Source organism: Toxorhynchites rutilus, chromosome 1, assembly GCF_029784135.1.
Source record: "Toxorhynchites rutilus septentrionalis strain SRP chromosome 1, ASM2978413v1, whole genome shotgun sequence".
Lineage (NCBI taxonomy): Eukaryota > Metazoa > Arthropoda > Insecta > Diptera > Culicidae > Toxorhynchites > Toxorhynchites rutilus.
Window position 1 is genome coordinate 54,355,895 of NC_073744.1, and position 23,672 is coordinate 54,379,566.

General features: G+C 39.6%; 2 protein-coding genes across 8 annotated transcripts in view; one reads left to right on the forward strand and one right to left on the reverse strand.

Moving 5' to 3' along the window:
- Positions 1-23,672, forward strand: part of LOC129768307 (RNA helicase aquarius) — a 220,974-nt gene that overhangs the window by 3,388 nt on the left and 193,914 nt on the right. The window lies entirely within an intron of this gene.
- The window catches only part of LOC129768372 (probable G-protein coupled receptor Mth-like 5), a 70,442-nt gene continuing 53,232 nt past the window's right edge, over positions 6,463-23,672 (reverse strand). For all 7 annotated transcript variants that reach the window (XM_055770023.1, XM_055770264.1, XM_055770182.1 and 4 more), the window contains exons 3-6: positions 14,636-14,763; positions 14,116-14,471; positions 7,134-7,643; positions 6,463-7,072 (exon numbers count right to left, since the gene is read on the reverse strand). In XM_055770023.1, the coding sequence (XP_055625998.1) occupies positions 6,814-7,072; positions 7,134-7,643; positions 14,116-14,471; positions 14,636-14,763 (1,253 nt within the window). In that variant the 3' untranslated portion in view covers positions 6,463-6,813. The remainder of the gene's footprint in view (positions 7,073-7,133; positions 7,644-14,115; positions 14,472-14,635; positions 14,764-23,672) is intronic.

Here is a 23,672-nt window from a genome sequence, read left to right on the forward strand (position 1 = left end):
AAGATTATTCTTGCCCATCAGTAGGATATTTCCGTATCCAATATTGTATGCGCACGCAATCGATTACTGCTTAGTCGCCGAAAGTTTCGAGCTCAGAGAATTCATTCCCCTCTAGTTTGCCTTCCAAATTGCCATCGTAAACCACACCTTCTCTCGATTCTATCACACACACAAAACATACTTAAGCGATTTTCTGGTGGTGAAACGCATTCATTTTTCGTGAGGACATCGACAAGACAACATCGTTGCCTAACGTGCTGGAAGAGGTGGACGGCGAAGGATCGACACATACACGCGCGGAATTCTATCCGTTTGGATGCCATTCAGCATCGAGAAAGTTCCGGAAAGATCTAATCATTGCTGGAAAATAATCTGCTAGTTCCTCTGGGAATTTCAAAATACATTCATGTGAAAGAGTTTATTTTAATGTTTTCTATCCATGTAACACTGTGACCAAATATTTTTCAATCAAGTGCTATTAACAGGTGGTTATCGAGTTAGCATTGGTGGGCTTCCAGTATCGAGGAAAATGTGGAAATATCTGATCGTTGCTGGAAAATAATCTGCCAGTCCCCTTGGAATTGAAAATTACATTCAAGCAAAAGAGTTTATTTTAATGTTTTCTATCCATAAAATATCCATATAATACCTTTGGTTTTGTGATTTGTCAATCAAGTGCAGTTAGCAGGAAAGCTTTTGAAGACTATTCTTCAGAACAAGGTTTTTCGTATCCTATATTGGATGCATTAAACCTTTGCCTCCAACGTAACGCTCTCGTTTTTGAAGTCCCCCAAATATTCATTTATTCATTCATTCAGAATGGATTTGGATTCAACTTCAAACAAATGATCTCTAAATCAACGATAGTCCTACGTCACCCTTGCGGTTATACCATAGATATAACCCACTTCCTGTTTTTTGAAAATCGAAAAATCACCCAAGGGGGGGAGGGGGTGGGTGTGGAAGGAAATCTGGGTTTTCGAAAAAAAAAATTATGATGCCCAATGTCTTAAAATTGCATAAAACGTCGAGCTCTAGTGTCATCTCGAAAAAAAATTTTTTGTCAAAAATCGACACCCTGGGACTTTTTTCGGCATGCGAAACGAAAAGTATGGTTTTGGGTGCCAATAAAAATAGTTATCTCGATTTTTCATTCGAAACTTGCTACGAAATGTTGATTTGCACGATAATATACCCTATGCAAAATATTAGCTCATTCGGACTTCATTTACTGGTGTCGCAAACGTTAAAATTTGAGTTTTTTGATGCCAAATGTCTTAAAATTGCATTATTCGTCGAGATTTACAATTATCTCGATTTTTTTTGACGTGGGACTACGTCTAACCGGAATATATGGAGGGTAAAATGAAAACCTAAACACAGAACATGCAGGGAAAAATGAAAGATTTCGAATGCTTATAGCTCGAACATTTCGTACTGGATAGGAGAGATGTTTGCATCACTTGATAGGGAATATTTCTACGCATCTATCGCAACTAACAAAATGTTGTTTTTCATTAGATAAACAATTGAATAACTGTAAAATATTAGGCGTTATCTAAACGCCCTAACTGTATCGTTTTGATTGGCCCGATTTACGGTTTCCCTAACACAGCCATCAAAACCAAGCAGCCTTGGGGAAATCGGCATTGCAAATACATGAAAGTAGGGGGACTTTTGTTCTCATCGAAAAATGTTCCCTAACACAGACTTTAAAACCAAGCAGCGAAATCAGCATTGCAAACACACGAAAGAGCCTAGAGGCGAGTGAACTGAAAAGTTTAAACCCTCTTAAAGCCAAAAAGAAGAAGAAGAACACACGAAAGTAGGGGGAGCTTTTGTTCCCACCGAAATGTGTTCCGTAATAGAGATTTCTAAACCAAGGTGCCTGGAGAAATCGGTATTTCAAATTCATGCAAGTCGGAGGTATTTTTGTTCCGACTGGAATGTGTTTCCCTAACACAGACTTCAAATCCATGGAGCGTGGGGAAATCGGCATTGCGAATTCATACAAATCGTGGGTATTTTTGTTTCGATTGAAATGTGTTTCCCTAACACAGACCGAGGTTTCTGGGGAAATCGGCTCTGCAAATAAATGCAAACGGCGAGTACTTTTGTCCTCGCTTGCCTTTGTGCAGAGTGGAATATGTCTGTCCTAACATGATCTTCTAAACTTAGGAACCTGGGAAAATCGTGCAGACACTAGAAGCGAATGAACTTCCCAGTTTCAAGCAAATTCGAGATTCGAGAAGTATGTACACTTTTGGGATGTAAACTTCAGAGGGAAATGTAAAATAAAATAATCGTTTGATAATTTTTTTTGTCTTTATCGGAAAGATTTTCAGCCTTAGGCTGGTTCATCAAACGTTTGATAATTCTTCCGTACATATATTTTGTTCTAGTCATCATACCAAACGTAAAAGGTCCGTCATTAAATTTACTTGTAACGAAGAACAATCAATCACAATAAATGAATTGACTTTACACGGCATTTGTTCATTTTTTTCACTCACAGAGCAAATATATTGAACTCAATTGAATTTGGAAACTGTTTCATTCAATCAAGAATTTAATCAATACAAACGAATGATTGCTAAGGTAGTTCCACGTCAACCTTGCGGTTATATCATAGATATAACCCACTCATTTTTTTGTCAAAAACAATTTCCGAATTCAATTGAATTCAATATATTTGCTTTGTGAGTGAGAAGATTGTATAATACCATGTAAGGTCAATTCATGCATTGTGATAGATTATGTTCTTCGTTACAAGTAAATAAAAGTCTTTTTACGTTTGGTATGATGATTTCAGTCGGTACAAAAATGCCCCCGATTTGCATGTTTTTGCAATTCCAATTTCCCCAGACACCTTCGTTTAGAAGTCTGTATTAGGTAAACACATTACAGTCGGAACAAAAATACCCCCGACCTGCATGAATTTGCAATACCAATTTACTCATACACCTTGGTTCTGAAGTCTGTCCCACGTTAAAAAAAATTTTTTTTAGATAACTGTTAACCTCAACGTGTCATGCAATTTTAAGACAATTGGTATCAACATTTTTTTTTTATAAACCCCGATTTCCGATGATTTTGCGGTTTTCAAAAAACTCAAATTTTAACGTTTGCGACACCAGTAAATGAAGTCCGAATGAGCTAATATTTTGCATAGGGTGTGTTATCGTGCAAATGAACATTTCGTAGCAAGTTCCGAATGAAAAATCGAGATAACTATTTTGATTGGCACCCCAAACCATACTTTTATTTTCGCATGCCAAAAAAAGTTCCAGAGTGCCGATCGACAAACATTTTTTTTGGGTATAAAAGGATTTAAGATAAATCAATGCTAATCTTCTTCAAATAAAACGGGATCCAGTTTTCTTCCAGTTTTTTTATAGCGAAAAAAAACTAGAACCAACTGTCAAAACGTTTTTTTATTCACTCAGTTTCAAAATAGTTTCGCACTTTCGGACCTAGGTTGAAACTGAGTGAATAAAAAAATATAGGAGGTTGTGTTCCAGACACGACCGCATTGTTGACGTAGAACTACGCTGTGGTTTAATTGAAGTCGCTTGTTTATAACTGCAGAAATTATTTTAAAATGCTACGAAAATTTTGAAATAACCTTCCTCTACCAGTTTGGTTGCCCTGAAATGTTTCTTTTTATTGTAGAATCATTTGACGATAATTGTTTGATGATTCATTCTTGTGCTCGCAGAACAATATATGCTCGAGATAAGCGCAGCTGTCATCCTTAGTGGAGAAAGTTTTGCTACTGGCAAGCGAAACCAAATCACATACAAAATTTCAGAACGACATTTACTTTCTTGGTGACAAAATAAACGAAATAAACTATATCCGTTAATCTCCATAACCTCGAAAAGAGTAACACTGCTTCATTATGATCAAGATTGGCGCAAATACAATCCTAGTTGAAAGCAGTTTTGCGACTGGCACACGAGCCCTAATAACTTATAACATTCTAAAGGTTGTGTCACATCAAATTGCATCACGGGAAAAATGCTGTAGAAATTCGCCCAGTAGACCGATCCTTTTGAAAATTTTAGACAGTAAAATAGAAACTATTAAACAACTTTTGGCATTTTCTTTTTATTCATACTTCGAGCCCAAGCCCGTATGCTCGCACCTTCCTCTTTACCCCGTCCATAAGGTTCTGTACAACGTCAGGTTGTAGTTTTTTTTGAACAGAAATCCATTTTCTCTTGAAGTCCGCCTCCGATTTGACAACTTTTGGGTTCTTCCGGAGGGCCTGCTTCATAATCGCCCAATATTTCTCTATTGGGCGAAGCTCCGGCGCTATGGGCGGGTTAATTTCCTTTGGCACGAAGGTGACCCCGTTGGCTTCGTACCACTCCAACACGTCCTTTGAATAGTGGCACGAAGCGAGATCCGGCCAGAAGATGGTCGGGCCCTCGTGCTGCTTCAATAGTGGTAGTAAGCGCTTCTGTAGGCACTCCTTAAGGTAAACCTGCCCGTTTACCGTGCCGGTCATCACGAAGGGGGCGCTCCACACCATGTACTTTTTGGCAAACTTGGATAGTTTCTGCTTGCGAATCTCTTCCGGAACGCTGAATTTGTCCTCTGCGGAGAAGAACATCAGACCCGGCAGCTGACGAAAGTCCGCTTTGACGTAGGTTTCGTCGTCCATTACCAGGCAATGCGGCTTCGTCAGCATTTCGGTGTACAGCTTCCGGGCTCGCATCTTCCCCACCATGTTTTGCCTTTCGTCGCGGTTAGGAGCCTTCTGAACCTTGTATGTACGCAGGCCCTCCCGCTGCTTGGTCCGCTGGACGAATGAACTTGACAAATTCAGCTTATTGGCGACATCCCGGACCGAACTTCTCGGATCACGTCTAAACTGCTTAACTACGCGCTTGTGATCTTTTTCACTGACGGAGCATCCATTTTTGCCGTTCTTCACCTTCCGGTCGATGGTTAGGTTCTCAAAGTATCGTTTTAGTACTCTGCTGACCGTGGATTGGACGATTCCCAGCATCTTACCGATGTCCCGATGTGACAACTCCGGATTCTCGAAATGAGTGTACAGGATTAATTCACGACGCTCTTTTTCGTTCGACGACGAATTTACGAAAAATTGACAGTGAAGCATGGCCAACGTGATCTATGCACTCTTATCTGATTATAAGCGAAAGCTGAAGATATAATTCCTAAAAATAAAATTTCTACAGCGTTTTTTCCGTGATGCAATTTGATGTGACACACCCTTTAGCACGACATTCAAGAACCTTAGTATTCTCCAAATAATGTTTCGGCGCACAACCTTAACGCCTGCTTCGCCATAGCGTCAGTTCAATGCATTGATGCATTGATTGAAGCTTTCATGGTGACGGACAACAAACAATGTTAAGTGCTTGGAAAAAAGACTGAAAATTTGTCCACTAAGGATGACAGCTGCGCTTATCTTGAGCATGAGAAAGTAATGCACCTTTTTCCGAGGCCAGTAATATTAACAGAAGCGTTTCTTTTGAAAATAGCGCAAAATGACGAGAAGTGTTTATATTTCTAGTAGCTTCGAGCCACCAATGTATGGCTCTGTATGCATGCTATGCCCAACGTTTGTTTGGCGCTTGATTTACGCTGTACGAACGATGTCTAGAAGTGCGATTCCACTGTGGCAATACTAATGAACAGGTAGCATGATATTGATATCTGATATTTGTTGTTTCCATACGGTGCCAGAGATATATTGATGTAGTTATGAGATGTGGAATAATGATGCTGGTGCAACAAGTATATAATCAACTGGAGCCGAGTCTATGTCAATTGTGAAAGAGGCTACCGAAATAGCGTTCGAGGTAAATTTTCAATGCATTGACGTGAGAAAAAAATGCGACATAATATAATGCTAGTGTATTGTTCTGCAAAGGCGAAAATGAATGGGCGGGCGGTCCGTACCCCCCAGTCGACGCCACTAATCCTACCAATTATGCTTCATCGATTTGGTAGTTGGCGAGCTCAATATATTCTGCTTCAACGGGATATCCATCGATAGCGAGATTGTTTCACACATCAGCTAACGATTCTCCTGCGTATTCAAAATGTTTCGCTTCCTGTTCTGGTTCGTTGTTTTGAGTTTTTATTTTATCCAAGTTTGATACGTAATGATAATGAGGAAGTATTAAACCTGTTAACTCCCGGGAAAGGTGAGCCATCCATCGTTCATCTTCGTTGAAAGCACTGCATCCTGATGTATTTATAGCCACGAATATTGCATAAATATTCACTTGATTGAAATGATGAACCACCATATCAATGACCTTTTTATGACGAAGGTTCTCGTCTGGTCCCCAATCCAAGTAATTATGGGCACTGGCTTGATTATTCCTTAATGCCAAATAATTTCACGACGCCCAACTTGGCACCTTTTTTTTTGGTGCACACATTCATCTTCAGAAAACCATCATAAAATAATTCGTTAAACCTTCTAGTGTTAAATTTATTGAGTCTTTGTCATTGTTAATCATTTTAAATGTGTTCCAACAGCTCCTTCGCCTAGTACATATCTAATAACACAAAGCCGCTAAATCTGCCTCGCAACAAATCTCTTCGGCGAAAGGGTCAAGGCACTTACAAGCTAATTGTTAATAACTTATTATCCACTTATGCACTAACTGAATCTGAACGAATATTATTGTTTGCGTTCTTGCGAGTGACGCTTTCGTTTCGTTGCAGGAATGTCATTTCCTTCGCTGCCGGTTCGAGATTCCGTTTCTAAATGCCCCTGTTCGCAGTGTTTGTCCTCCTGTTTACTACGACGACAGGACGCCAGGGTCAGTAATCGCCCCCATTCATGTAGGTCATCTCATCTCCCCAATCCGTCGTCTGGGTAGGCTCATTGTAGCAGCAGGATTTTTTCAACAGAAATGTGATATGTTTCTGCCGGAGGACGCACACCCACAGGATGCACGGCGCCTGGAGGGCGTTCACCACGATGTGGGTGTACAGGAGTGCATCGTAATGCAGCCAGGAAAGAATCAAGAACAGCCACGAGGTGCCCATAATCAGGAAAATCAGTGCGAACATGATAAAACTGGGAAGAGATTGGAAATAGAATACATGAGTGTATCTTACAGTAACGACTCGATACTTACTTGCACTTCAATTTATGGTGTATCCTCCCGTAAGTGCTCATCCTGTTGAGAAACCGCTGCGTCGTAACGTAGAAGAAAATGTTCACGATGATAATGAACGCAATCGGTGTGAAAAATACCGCTATTCCAAGCCACCCGATGGTCTCCTGGTTCTCGAAAATACTGGAGTTCTTTTTGCTGCCGTCTCCCGGGCTGTCGAGAAAGAAATGGGAAAATATGGCGATGGCTGCCATTGTTGCCGTTGCGCCCCAAGCATACACCGAGTACCAGCAGTACTTGCGGCCATCAGTAACCCGCAGAAACACGTTTCGGGCCCGGAACGTCCTCCAGATATAGTAGCCCATGCTGTTCAGCCAGAAAAAGGCCCCCAACAGGCTGATGTAAAAGAACGAATCGGCGATGATGAAGCTGACGTGGTTGCTAAACTCGGTGAATATACGGACGAGATCCGCCGCCTGGCTGACGATAAGGCACACCGTGATCGAGGTGACTATGTTTCCCACGAGATCCCTGAAAAGAAGGAAAGAGATGTGGATGTAAAATGTGTGTACTGAGTGCTTCTTGTATGTTCTCCCTGTTTTCATGTTTAATTTATTCTTGAAAATAGTACATGTGAATAGATCACCGTACAGAATCTTTATAATTCGTTATATGTTAATGTTATATGTTAAATACTAATGAAAATGCCGCAAGGTGTTGAGAGAGCAAAGTTCCTCTAGGAACATTAGTTTCACCAAAGATGAAGAATGATTCGTACTATGGAATGTTCGTTGAAGATATGCTTTTTCGTATCCTGTATCATTCAAAAAAATACGTTCTTAGCGTGGATAATTCCTAATTAGGTTGTGGAATCAGCTGATTTACCAATACCATCTTATTTATTCTCCCGTTTTTGATAAATATATTTCTCCCATTCAATGCTAACTTCGACAAAAACAAACTCATTTTGAAACATTTATAACTTTCAAACCGCTTGACCGATTCCGATCTTTGTACATCAAACGATTTCGAGCCATTTGAATCAACATTCAAGGAATTTGTGAGCTGCGTTCCAAATGTCCACCATAAACGAAAATTTTGAAAATTTTGGAAAAAGTAGTTTTTATAATTTTTGAGGCGTCGAGAGACAAAGAGAAACTTGCTTTTTATATAATGTTTGGGAAGATGTTACCTCAGTTTTTGATATTTGATATAAGGAAGTCGGTCCTAAAGGCGCGTCCACATTATGCCGAATGATGCCGATCGACCTGTACCAGGCGGCATATTCGGGCCGTTATGTAATGTGGACGCCTTATCGGGTACACGAAGCCGAAGTCCCATCGGATGCACGAAGCCGTCACGAACACACGAAGCACAATGTCGTCAACGCTAATTTACTTCGTTTTATTTTGGTTCGACTTTCTCGAACCAGACCCACTCGTTTCGGGTTGGGTTCGGTTCAATTCAATTCGGGTTTCGGCACGTCGGCAAGCCCGGGCGGTACGTCTACATTTAGTCGGCTTTACCGGACGGCCAAGGCCGATTGACGTAATGTGGACGCGTCTTAACGCGCTTCATCTGTTCACTCGCCTCTAATCGGGTCGGATGAAATGAGGCTCATCACTTTTCATACAAACCCTGTATGGATACCAACGACTTATCGTACGCAAAATCTCAACACCCGAATTTTCATATACGCATGTTCGTTTACTAGCATATACCCTATGATCAGAAAGTACCGGGAATTTTTAAATAAAACAAAATACAGTTCCGGGGTTTTCGAATGTACACGAATAAATTCGGCTCTGTTACAACTGAATTGCTGAATAAGCCTAATAAAATAAACAAATGGGACAAAGAGAGAGTTTAATTACAGGCAAATTTATTTTATTTCTTTCAAAATATGATACATCTAAAGCAACACACCTTTTGACGTAGGACTGCGTCTTACATGAAGGGTGCCAAATCAGAAAACAGGTCACGTTTTTATGAAAAAAAATTAACGTTAATAACTATTTTCGCTGCGAACGAATTTCAACGATTTGCATACCAATCGAATCGGATTTTTTTTAAGATGTGTTTGATATGTTATACATTACAATCCCATAGTCTGTATATGGTTTAAATTGGTAAAAATTGGAAGCATTACCATTTCCCCATACATTTGTGTGCTTTTCCGAACAGAGCTGTCAAAAACGGGCAACTTATGCAGCCGCTAGAATAGAAACAACGAAGGCAGTGAGCGGAAAGAGAATATTTGCAAAGTAAACTCCACTCTTGCATAGTAAGAAAACTGTCGCTAGCGTATAAGTTAGGGTGGGATTTCGTCATGTCAAATTTAAAAAACCGAGCCCTCAAAGTTTTGATTTTTTTATCCTCGAAAATTTCAAGAGGGGAGTAAAGGAAATTTGAAAAATCGAAAAAAAATCGATGCCAAACGACTTAAAAATGCATGAATCTGGTGTTATAAATCGAGATCTGGTGTTATTTCGAAAAAAATAATTTTTTGGTCGAAAAACCAAGCTTTTAGGATTTAGCCTGAGTGGCCAAAAAATCAGAACTTTGAGTGCTTTGGGGCACCCCTAAATCATGTCCGATTGAGCTGAAACTTTGCACAGGTCATTTTTAGGCCAATAAACAAATTGTACATGGTAGGTTCGTATCAATATGAAACGTTCACATATGTTTGGGGAATACACTAGGCTAAAAATTTACCTGCAAACATGAGAAATTACTGTGATATTTGCAGAATTACATGTAAACACATTCGGATGCAATTTTAAACAAATGATTACTAAGTCTTCGGTATCCCTTCGTCAATCTTGTGGTTGTATCACATATATAACGCACCCCTAATTTTTTTCGGGTTTTGAGTCGTCATTTTGAAAAACTTATATGGAACACATAATGCTTCGCACGAGGTTTGGTTGGTGTGGCATATTTCTTCAGGGCCAAAGCCACAAAAGGGTCCCCTTTATGAGTAGCATGCGATAAGCTTTGTATATGTGAACGATAAGTATATGTGAACAGTCGTTCAAACTGATGATTTTCCTTAGATAATCAGGTCGAATGAACCAAATTTCACCAGAAATTCCTTAAGGGATGACCCTTGTCTGAAAAATAATGAATATTCGTGATTTTTTTTCGGATGTTAGGAATAAAGTGAAGTGTTCGGGTATTTTAATTGTTTAAGGTAGATTTGAAGATGAATTTTTCATTTTATGAGTGCACGAATAATGATTATAACGCTGTTGACAGCTGCATGCGTAGATGTTGTCTGAGAAGCGGTACCTTACTGGTGATATCGGTGCTGAAGCAACGGGGTGTCGCAGAACGAATTCCAACGAATATTTTGAAACGTTAGGACAATATCTAAAGCGTTACATAGGGGTTTTTGAGAATTCGGAGAATTGCCAAAATGACGGCCATTTTTGTTAAAAATTAGTTATTTTTCGTCGTAAAAAATCGAAAAATGAGATATCAAAAAATGGCTATGTTACGCTTTAGATAATTCATTTTTACATGCTGAATAAAAAATTTCAACCGAATCGGTCTAGTAATCCTGAGATATCGATACCACCAGTTGGAACATGGAACAAGATTTCGAGAAAAACGCGTTTGGAAATTCGTACAGCAATACTATATCCTTGAGGTGACTCCGTACTTTTGGCTATAACCTTCCCTCGAAATCAAATATCGAAGAATCCTTTTAGGACAACATTTCTGAGGGCATAAGCTTCCCAAAAATGTGAAAAACAAAAAATTCGATTAGTTTGTTTTTCCAGTCCGGGGTTCCCCCTTAAATACGATGTACTACGGCTGATTGGCTATCGAGAAAGCGATTTCTTCTGTTTTTTTTTAAGTATGACATGCGACCAGTCTTGCTAGTGGTCAACATCGTATAACTGTTTATGGAGACGTATGTGCTGTCATTAATGAATATTCAAGCATAATCTCCCAATGTCAAATGACTTAAAAATGCACAAAACGTTGAGATCTGGTGTTATTTCGAAAAAAAATTTCTGGCCGAAAATCGACTTTTTGGGACTTGGCTTTTTTTTTATTCCTTTTGTTTATTTTAGGCTCATTGGCATTTTAGCTGTAACAGAGCCGAATTTTAATCGTGTACATGTCACATATTTATCATATCTATAATTAGCACATTACACAGTTGCCATTTTTCGGCGTTAGAGTATTCCCTTCTATACCATTGCAAATGGTACAAATTTACACAGTAGCCATTTAGGCGTAAGAGTTTTCTATCTGTTCTTCCATTATCCAGTTAAGACTGGACAGCGGAGACAGTCGTTGATCCATTGTTGAGTTATTTATAGAACAGCAGCCCGATGTTTCTTGCTGAGCAGAGTAGTTGTATGGATGAATCGATCTTATTTCGACCGTGGATCGATCTCCATCGCTGATGATTGTTGCGTGGACGTAGTTATTCTGTAACAACACAAAGATGGTCAATGGGGGCCCTGAGTTTTGAACTCACGATCGATCGCTTACTAAGCGAACGCGCAACCAATGTGGCTACGGAGACCCCCAGGGACTTGGCTTGAGTGGCCAAAAAATCAAAACTTTTAGTGCTTTGAGGCACCCCTAAATCATATCCGATTGAGCTGAAACTTTGCACAGGTAATTTTTTTGAGCCAATAAACAACATGTGTATGGTCGGTTCTTTAAATTCGATAATTATTTTTTCCCATACCTTTCCTTTATTGCCTCTCAGGCCAAGTCCCAAAAGGTCGATTTTCGGCCAAACATTTTTTTCCGAGATGACACCAGATCTCGATCTCGTTTCATGCATTTTTAAGTCATTTGGCGTCGAAAAAAAATTTCGATTTTCCAAATTTCCTTTACTCCCCCCTTGGAAGATTTTCGAGGATCAAAAAATTGTAAGGGGTTGTACAGTTGTTCAATTGTTCATCTCATGAAAAATAACATTTTATTAATTCTGATAGACGCGTAGAAATATTTCCTATCAATTGATGCAAACATCTTTCCGATCTGTGAAGAAATGTTAGAGTTATAAGCATTCGAAATACGGGTAGGGTTAGAACACAAATCGGTAGAACAAATGTATGGGAAAAAAGCAAGTTCTTCCAGTTTTCATGAATTTAAACCGTTTAGAGATTAGCGAATTGTAATGTATAGCATACCAAACAAATCTTAGAGAATTCCCGATTCGATTGGTATGCAAATCACAGTGAAAATAGTTATTAACGTTAACTTTATTTCATAAAAACGTGGCCTGTTTTCAGATTTGGCACCCTTCCTGAAAGACGTAGTTCTACGTCAAAAATCGAAACTATGAGCGCTTTGAGGCACCCCTAAATCATATCCGATTGAGCTGAAATTTTGGTTTTTTGAAAATAAAAGAGGGATTTTATTTTTGATTCATCCCCTCAAAGCCAGAAAACACCTTTCTCACATGAAAAAAAATAATTTATCCAGATTCTCTCAGGAGGTGATAGACGATCATATTTGATGAAAAAAATCCTCCTACGCATATGTTCGAATTTCAATAACGAAAGAGTTACTGAACTTTTTTTTTGTTTCGGACTCTGTTGCTTCAAACTGGCTCTACATTAAAAAGTACGCGTACGCTTCTGATGCTTTCATTTGAAAGATGAGAAAATTTAGTACAGGATATAGTGGAACAACTAAATTAGTGGATTTTTTGGAACATTTTGGAAGTGAAACACTTAAAAGTTAATAAGTTTCAATGTGTTATTATTAATTTTATCCTAAAAATTTATATTAATCTAGATTGTTTCTATCAATTTGAATGAATTTCTTTGACCGCTCCACAATTTGTGCTTTGACGCACAACTTCTATCTTCCTTAATTTGGCTGCAATATCGATATAAACAATTCCTGGTGAAAATTCAAGCAAAATCTTCAAAAATCACGATTTTTACCCCACTGTACATGTAATAGCCACTTAAACTTCACCTTAACGTTGAAAGGTTACATTTCTTCGTGAAATAAGCCATCGAATCACATATAATCGAGTCTGTATATAATCAAGTCCGACATGTACTGTATTCTATTAGTCAAATCATTTCATTTGATACCAATATTGAGGGGATTGCAAAAAATACACCATTTTGTGGCGGCAACCTTTTCGAATTTATGTTGTTCATAGTGTAGTGTATTCTCCAAATCAAGCCATTCAGCCATTTTTTTTTGCGGCGGCCAAATTGAATTTTTCAAGATCATGGAATACGCAGTTTTATAATGACAGTAGAATTAAATGTATGTTCCAAATTTCAGATCAATCATTCAACAGGAACGGGGTTAATTTTCTATTAATGTGGGACAATCCAACAAACATTCAAACATACATAGATACAGGTCAAGCTGAATGAAACCATTCAAAAAGTAATTAGTTGTTTGGGGACTGCGGTCATCTTGAAATTGGATTTTTCATTATCTGCTATGTTCTACTAGTCGAGAACTTTCTTTTGATACATTTTTGTGCATTTTTCATAAATAACTGTGTTCTACTAGTCAAGCCCTTTTGTTTGATACCCATATTGATGGAGTTCTGAGAAAATGTGCAATCCGCCATTCTGTAGTGGCCGCCATCTTGGATTTGCATTTTTCATAAATAATTGCGTTCTACTAATCAAGCCCTTTCTTTTGATACCCATATTAGCTATTCTATATAGAATTATTACACAATTCATTCAAAACTTCCAAAATACTCAAAAAATAAAATACTCCAATAAAATTCAAAAAAAAAATACTCCGGATAATCGGATCTAAAATTCCGAATCCCGGATAATCGAGTCTCCGGATAATCGAGTCCGACCCGTGCACCCAACTATAAGTCAGCAGGAGCTAGAGCATAATATCTTGAATGTGACTTGTCGCAAGATTATTGCTGCTTGCTACTTCTATTATCCCCCAGAGGAAGCAACTCAATTAGCGCGACTGCACTGTATATATAATTTTACAACATAGATAACATCTCTACGAATCTGAATGGACTCACCTTAGCGTGGGCAGCACAAAGTACACAATCGCCACCACCAGCAGGATGATCATCGCGATGCCGTGGCTGATGGGGTTGATAATCTTGCGCAGCATGAAATCACTGTCGGTCCAGCGGATCGCCTTCTCCGGCGAACACACGGTCGCGTACATTCCCTCCGGCTGGCGTTCGTTGCTGTTCAGCGCCTTGTCCAGACAGTACTGACCCTGCTGATAATCGTACTGGAAGGGTGCCTCCGTCCGAATGCTGGCGCCGTACAGCTGATCCCATTCCTCCTCCGGTTCGTCCCGGGCGTGCGGGTCCAGTATCAGGTGGCGGAGCTGTCCGTCCGGAAACAGAATTAACTTATCCTCACTCTGTTGGTGTTGTTATTGTTCGTACGAGAAGGATAAAAGAAAAAAAAAAGAAACATGAGCGTGTTTCATGGTTTTGGGGCATGCAATTTAACGCCTGTCAAACCGTGAGAGGGTTATGTATATCATGAATATAAATATTCCCCAGACCAAAACAAAAACCATACCTTATCGTAGTGAAAGATGGGCCACTTCTGCATCGAGCCACAGTCGGGGGCGCCGATGATGTACCGGATGGCTTCTACTTGGACATCCTGTTCGCCGTTACGGCCAGTGAACTGGGGCACCCAAACAGCTGAATTTGCAGGAAAAAGGAAGAAAGAAACGGAAATGGCTACAATTGTCTGCATTCAGTGAAGGTGCTAAAATACAGCTGCTGACGGTCGCTTACTGGGAACTTCAGAAGAAATTTATCGAACCTTCAGGGAATGACATAAGTGTGGAATCTGCGACAGCAAGAAGTTATCGTGAGCGATTTAAAGAACAATGCATGATGTTGTTATTGCTGTGTTACATCTGAATTGCAAACGAAAAGTGCTGCGCGAAGAAATGTAGACAATGTGCATCCTTGTGGGAGAAATTTAGGAGTTACGGATTGTTTCATCCTGCAGTGCTGAACCCGAATAACAACGTAAGAAATCAGCAGGAGGTTATTGTAGCGTTGTTTTGTCAGAACCTCTCGTTATGTTTTGGTCCTTTTTGCTTCCTCTGGTAGCGAGTTTCTGTAGTAATGTGTTCTACGTCATTCCGAAAATACTGAAATCACCTTGTATCCATAAGAGCAAAAGCTGTGTACACTTCGATTGGGAATCGGTGCTTTGAGTGCGCGGTGCGTTTCCCCTTCCCTTGCGTTCCCCTCGCGAAAACATCAGCCTGGATATGATGATATTACATTCACGGCACGTGGCACAAGGAAATTTGAACGACTGCCGGTCGGAATCATTTCGCCGCGCCTTTTAAAACGTTCCTAATGGGAGCACGTATTTAGTAACGTTTCTTGAATGGATTGAATGGGGCTACGTCGTTTTTTTTGCAATGCAAATCACAACGGAAGAAATAAAAAACGATCGTCTTGAGCTTTACAATTTCTTTGTGTGAGGTAGCGACAAAATGAACAATGTCGAAAATCATCCAAATGGCAACATCAGAGAGATGGGGTTGGTTTTTGGGTGCGCTTCGCAATTTCGATGAACTCTCCCCGGGTGGAGGGTGCCGTCTGAATGTTTCATTCACCCAAGCACACAACATCAAAGCAGAATCGGCGCACAGACTAAAATGTTCCGTGAAATGGTTTGTTCTCTGTGTTTTCTATCGTTTCACATGTTCGTTCGATCGAAGGTTTTGCGAGAACGTTAATTTGTTCACTGAAAATATATACATAGGGTGTGGGGGGGTGTGGTTGGTGGTTGGGGGAAACTGACATGTTAAGATAAACTTCAGTTATATCTTTGGAAACTCATGTTTCCCAAAACCTTGAGCTTGAGCTTGGGTAGACTGTACAATTCGTAGTTGCTCTCCGTTATCTCATGTTTCCCAAAACTTTGATGCAGTTTCTTGAAATTGAATATACTGTTTTTCTACTTAATTGGCCAAATATTTTACAAAAAAGTTTACTGAAATCAAAACAGACCGAAAATTACAACATTTTTTTCGAGGCGGGTAATATGGACATATAGTGGGTTTGTAATATATGAAGCGTAGAGGTTTATCGATCGCGAGAGGAATAATTTAATTCAACCAAGGTCTGAACTCATCACGAATGTATGTTAAATGATAAAAAAATCGAATTAATCCACCTAGAAGTGATATCATGCTTTTCAGCAGTATAAACGGACAGACCCTCAACTATTTTGCTTTTGGTTCCAGTCAGCTTCCGAACAGTCCACATTTGGCGATTTGATTTCCATTTATAGACGTAGGGCATTCCTTAGAAATAGATTAAACAGACTTTTCACGGTCCATCTCATTCCTACTGGCAACTGTCCGTTTTACCCCACCAGTACAATTATTTCAATAATTTAAATTTTCCACTCAAAAATGAATTTACTTTTCCGTACATACCTAATATCGCTTCTCTGTTAACTCACATACCGAAATATTACCATCAACGAATTGAATTTTGTTATTAAACCACTCAAAATGCTTAATATCAAAGCAGCTAAAATTACATTCACACGCGGATCATGTATGATTTTCGGTTTTTATCTCCCTTTTTAGAGGCGAATGAACTGAAAAGTTCAACTCTTTAATCCAACATCATCATCATCTCCCTTTTCCACTTTTGATTAGTATTCCTTGCCATAGGGTGATGATGATGGTCCCGCTTCTTTCCCCTACAGAAGTTTGAGCAAGACGAGTTATCCAAACGATAATTTATTTATTTTTTTCTCAACATTGAAATCAGTTTAACAAACACAAAAAACGCACTGATTTTATTCGCAGACATAAGTTAAAAAAAATGCAATTTCCAAAGACAAGCCAATACTCAGTCATGTCCACCACAGAGCCGATATGATCCCGACGAAGCCCTTGCAGCCAAAGGGTCCACCAGAGCACAAGTCCAACCGCCAGGCTTGTTTTGGATTGATAATGAATATCCTCATTCAGAGAAATCGAGAAAATTTCCTTTACGAAAATTTCCTAGACCGGCACTTAAAAATCTTTCAATTTAATATCCTCTATATTTGTGGCACGCGCGCGACGCTCAAACTTTTGTAGACTACTTTTTTTCAACTAATACAACTATAAAAACAACAAAATAAAAATAAAAATAGTCCGTCATCACCAGATCATGACAGACATAATAGAGTTCAATACAAATTTAAAAAAAGATAATTTAAAAAAATTAAATAGTGTACATAATATAATCCGTTCAAAAAACTTCGTCAGGTTAATTGAAAATATAAAAACAAACTACAAAAAATTATCCACATTAATTATCCGTTCGTATAAAACTTCGTCAATAAAAATCTTCGTCATAAAATTCAAACAAAAAAATCGTTCGACTGTTAATAAAACACAGCTTTCACGTGTGAAATACAGTGCCTCTTAAATTCTGTAAGTGTTGTTGCGCATTTAATATGTCTTGGCATCGAATTGAAAACGTTTATTCCTTTGAAGTACAACGAATTTTGTGAAGCACATGACAAGAAATTAGGTGTTCTTAAATCATTCGCGTTTCTAGTGTTATATCTAGGAAAATCACTTCACCTTTCAACTCGATCACACAAATATCGAGGCAGCAAACCGTTAACTACTTTAAAAATGAACACCATAGTTAAATAAACAATTCTTTGCTTCACCGATAACCATTTTAGAGCGTCCAGCATCAAAGATGAGGAAGTGAACCTATTACATTTTAGAATCAACCGCATTATTTCAACTGACTTAAATATTATAGAATAACATGTAGAAAGTGTTCTCATTAAAAAAATGTAACTATACAAATCAACCACCTGTCTATATTACCCCCATTGTCCGTATTACCCGTGGTTCCCCTACGTAAATATTACAAACCTGTCCATATTTCCTCCGCTATATGTCCATACAGGTAATCATCGAAAAAATGTTCTACTTTCCGGTCTGTTTTAATTTTAGTAAAAACATTGAAAAACATTGGGCCGATTGATTCAAAAAAAAGTATATAGAAATGCAAGAAACTACATGTGAGTTTGGAGAAACATGATTTTCGAAAGATATAATTGAAGTTCTTTTTAATATGTCCGTATTTCCCCTCCTCTCCTACATATAAAAGACGGGTGGGTAATGTCGGGGACATAACCGGAGTGACGTAGGACTATACACAGGGGATACACAGCTTTTGTTAAATATATATTTTAAATATATTGTTTTATTTTCTTCTCCTACGTGAATACCTACCTATCTACCTGAAAAATGGATTAGTTTACTGTTTACTCTTTATGAATATGTTGATGGTTCTGAAAAGAACCTTTGGTGTTGTGTTTTTGTTATCACTCGATATTCCCATCTTGTTCGGTTAAACCTTCCTGTTTAGCTATTGCGTTTGCCACTCGCCACAGCTTTCACAGTTGGAAAATTTCTTCCCATCCAGCTTGTGACATGTTGTTCAGTAAATTACATTTAATGCGACGTGCCGGAGAAACACTTTGCCACTCACTGAAACTAATTGTTGCCTTGATGAGCGCCGAACCGAAGCTGCTCTGTTCTTGATGCGGGTTTTCTGATTGTCGTGAGCAGCTTTGCAAGCCAACTCGAGCACTCCGACGGCCGAAACTCTATAATCGCTGTTAGGTATACTGGTGCTCCGGCACCAATCCGTTCGGCCTAGTTACCCTTGCGGAGCAATCAGTGAATGCGACCAACAGGGAACTGGAGACCTGCACGGTTCGAGTGAGACTTTGCCTTTCCCTTAACTTGTCCTCCTTTGTTACGTCCACGATGCCGATGCCGTACAACCACACGGGTTTACGGTTTGAAAGAAAATAAGATATTTTTTGGGGTCCGCGTGTTTTATACTCTAGCGGTACACACTCACAGGATAGAGACAAATCGGTAGACTTAGCCAGAGGGACGAGTCCAACGAGGCGAACGAATGAGCGTTAAAAGGGAGCGATGGCAAAAAAATACATTCATTACGATTTGTTCGCTCGTTGGATTCACATGCAGGCTAAAAAGGGTCCTTTTCAGGATCACAAAATTATATTCAATCTAAAGAGTTTATTGTTTTGTTATCACTCGATATCCTCATCTTGTTCGGCTAAACCTTCCTGTTTAGAGATTTGTTGCCACTCGCCACAGCTTTCACAGTTGGAAAATTTCTTCCCATCCAGCTTTGTCACATGTTGTACAGTAAATTACATTCAATGCGACGTGCCGAAGCGCCACTCAGTATCGCATTGGAGGCGATTTTAACCTGTAATTGAACATTTGCGATGACAGTGGTATAGTGTCGACTTTCAATGTGGGGTCATAATTTGGATCTCTATGTTTACAAAAATTTCCAACTAAATAAGTCGCATTACATGTCCGTCCAATTAGCTTAATGTCGAACTAATTGTAAATTACTGTACTTTCAATCTGGAAACAATTTAAGAATTGGTGAAAATTGAATAATCAGGAAAGTCCCCAACTATCAATAAGCTCATAACAACTGTCAAATTCACATACTCATCAGATCCTGGCAAACAAATTATGAAAAAATCAATTTGTGTTTTATTATTATTTTGGATAATGTTTTAGAAAGCATTGAACTGTATTTCCTAAATTCTTTTTTGGAAGGTTTAATGGCCCTGAAAAGCGCCTTGTTTTATGGAATGGTTCCAATTTAGAAAACTTAGTACTCGTGGTATTGAAGAAAACCATTTCGAACGCCCTCGATGCCGCCTTGTTCTGGATTTGCCACCAAAGCAGTTTGTATAAAGAACAAACTTTTATCTTCTGCTACCTGATGCCGTTTTGCGATTGCGTTTGCCACTCGCTGCAACTACTTGTTGTCTTGATGTCCACCGAACCGAATGTGTTCTGTTCCGAATGCGGGTTTTCTTATCGTCGCGAGCAGCTTTGCCAGCTAACTCGATCACTTCGGCGGCCGAAACTATATAACGCCGGCTAGGTGGACTGGTGCACTGGTACTAACGCGCTCGGCCTAGCTACCCTTGCGGGGAGCTCCAGATCAACACGGTTCGAGCGGGTTTTGCCTTTCCCTTCACTTTTCCTCCTTTACCATGTCCAGACATGGCTGCTTGGGTTGGTTTGTTGATGTGTTGTGATGCGAACTGATGTGGTGTACGGTTTGAATGAGAATGATCGTTACGGCAGCGGAGCGGGGATTTTTAAGCTGACTGGCTGGCTCGAGAGTTACGCATGTGTGAGACTGCGATCAATGTTTCGTTCATTTTTTTCTTTTTCCTTTCCAATCGTGCTTCATTCTATTTCGCTGCTGCTCTGGTTGCCCGTTTTGGTCGGTACGATTTGAGGAGCACAAAATGGACCAATCAAAAATGGGCACATAGTGCATTTTGACAATGCTTGATATTTCACAATTATTCATTTATTTATCTCAAGAAAAATGAAATGTTATTCGTTATGATAGATGCGTAGATATATTTCCTATCAATTGATGCAAAAACCTTTGCGATCTATTGAGAAATACTCGAGTTATAAGCGTTCCAAATCTTGCATTTTTTCCTACTTGTTCAGTGCCTAGATTTCCATTTCACCCCCTATATCTTCCGGTTAGACGTAGTCCTACGTCAAAAACATAAAACTTGTTGGCGTGTGTAAATTATTGTTACCTAAACAAAACCCCAACAGAATGCAGACGATACTAACGTGCTGTCGCCGGCCCTGAGATACTATGGGCACGTAACCACTGTGGTGTCGCCGGACGCCAGAGTGTTAAAATTACTGCAAGGAGCTGGAAGATAAACGAACTCTAGCAAACCTTGCCCCTTGGGGTTACATCTCAGAGTTTAATGACCACCAAATGTAAGGATCGTGTTTGTAAACGATTCGAAATATTTTCACATGAGAGTTGATTTCATTAGTAATGGAATTTTTCCAGAATGCGATGCTGACCAACACTTACTGTAATTTCGTTGAAACAGTCCCAGCAAGTGTCGCGCGCTTCGCGTTGAAGGTTTTATTCAGTTTTGTCTCTTTTGCTTCGATTAATACTTTATAAGGCCGTGAAAACTAGACAAGGAATCGATTCAAACTTCAGTAGAATATAATCCTTACATGAGGAAGATCCCATATTTACCTTAGATCGAAACTAAACTATTGAATTAGTTCAAAAACTTTGTGGCGATATAGTAACCCTGAAAATGCTGGTGACAATATTTTTGCCGCTCCCTTGTAAGCTAGATTATACTATTCAGTTTTTTTCGCAGAGCGGAAACACGGATATCACTTTAGAATCCATCATATAATAGATAATTTTTAATAACATTTTTGTGAAAGGTTTGGTGGCCCTGAAAAGCGACAATTAATTTTTGTTCTCACGGTGTCGAAATTTTTGTCCTCCTTTTACCGATGCACTTTTCTCGATAAATTAAATTTAGCCACAGACACTGGTGTGTTGGATCGATTACACGAAAGCGATGAGTTACGATTGTCCATTGTCCATTTGATGGTGGTCGTTGCTGATGATATTCGTAGAACAATGGTCTTGATGTCCCCGCAAACTGCAGACTTTTTATCGTCCAATAGTTTGATCGTTTGATCGGAGAGATATCCATACGCGCACAATGCATCAATCCGTCGGTGTTTGCACTAGCTCAAACGCTACAAAACTAGCGACCGATGAAATGTCTGCGGTCTGCGGAGGTCTTTAGAGTATGAGCGCAACAAAATTGAAGCTCGTTGCCACCGCTACGCTCCTTTTGATCGGACCCATTTGAGGAGCACAAATTGGACCAATCAAAATGACCATGCTTGGCATTTCACAACTATTCAATTGTTTACCTCAAGAAAAATAAAATGTTATTCATTGTGATAGATGCGTAGAAAAATTCCCTGTCAATTGATGTAAACATCTTTGCGATCTATTAAGAAGTGCTCGAGTTAGAAGCGTACAAAATCTTTAATTTTTTACAACATGATCAGTGCCTAGATTTTCATTTCAACCCCTACATCTTTCGGTTAAAGGGTGTGTCACATCAAATTGCATCACGGAAAAAACGCTGTAGAAATTTAATTTTTAGGAATTATATCTTCAGCTTTCGCTTATAATCAGATAAGAGTGTATAGATCACGTTGGCCATGCTTCACTGTCAATTTTTCGTAAATTCGTCGTCGAACGAAAAAGAGCGTCGTGAATTAATCCTGTGCACTCATTTCGAGAATCCGGAGTTGTCACATCGGGACATCGGTAAGATGCTGGGAATCGTCCAATCCACGGTCAGCAGAGTACTAAAACGATACTTCGAGAACCTAACCATCGACCGGAAGGTGAAGAACGGCAAAAATGGATGCTCCGTCAGTGAAAAAAGATCACAAGCGCGTAGTTAAGCAGTTTAGACGTGATCCGAGAAGTTCGGTCCGGGATGTCGCCAATAAGCTGCATTTGTCAAGTTCATTCGTCCAGCGGACCAAGCAGCGGGAGGGTCTGCGTACATACAAGGTTCAGAAGGCTCCTAACCGCGACGAAAGGCAAAACATGGTGGGGAAGACGCGAGCCCGGAAGCTGTACACCGAAATGCTGACGAAGCCGCATTGCCTGGTAATGGACGACGAAACCTACGTCAAAACGGACTTTCGTCAGCTGCCGGGCCTGTTGTTCTTCTCCGCAGAGGACAAATTCAGTTCCGGAGGAGATTCGCAAGCAGAAACTATCCAAGTTTGCCAAAAAATACATGGTGTGGCAAGCGATCTGCTCTTGCGGAAAGCGGAGCGCCCCCTTCGTGATGACCGGCACGGTAAACGGGCAGGTTTACCATAAGGAGTGCCTACAGAAGCGCTTACTACCACTATTGAAGCAGCACGAGGGCCCGACCATCTTCTGGCCGGATCTCGCTTCGTGCCACTATTCAAAGGACGTGTTGGAGTGGTACGAAGCCAACGGGGTCACCTTCGTGCCAAAGGAAATGAACCCGCCCAACGCGCTGGAGCATCGCCCAATAGAGAAATATTGGGCGATTATGAAGCAGGCCCTCCGGAAGAACCCAAAAGTTGTCAAATCGGAGGCGAACTTCAAGAGAAAATGGATTTCTGTTCAAAAAAAACTACAACCTGACGTTGTACAGAACCTTATGGACGGGGTAAAGAGGAAGGTGCGAGCATACGGGCTTGGGCTCAAAGTATGAATAAAAAGAAAATGCCAAAAGTTGTTTAATAGTTTTTATTTTACTGCCTAAAATTTTCAAAAGGATCGGTCTACTGGGCGAATTTCTACAGCGTTTTTTCCGTGATGCAATTTGATGTGACACACCCTTTAGACGTAGTCCTACGTCAAAATATTTTCTTGTGGGTCGCAATATTGTGGCCATTGCCTTACAAAGGGAAAATTGAAAATTAGAAATTTTTCATCTGATACACCATTTATTTTATCGAAAAAACTAGAAGTGTGTTATATATGTAGTATAACCGCAAGGTGAATGTAGGACTAACGTTGGCTGAGCAATCAATAAGTAATAAGCCAAAAGCTCTTAGACATTTCATCGTTCGAATAAAGTGATTATCATACCACTTCGGTTAGCCGGAAAAGAATTATTAATCGATTCC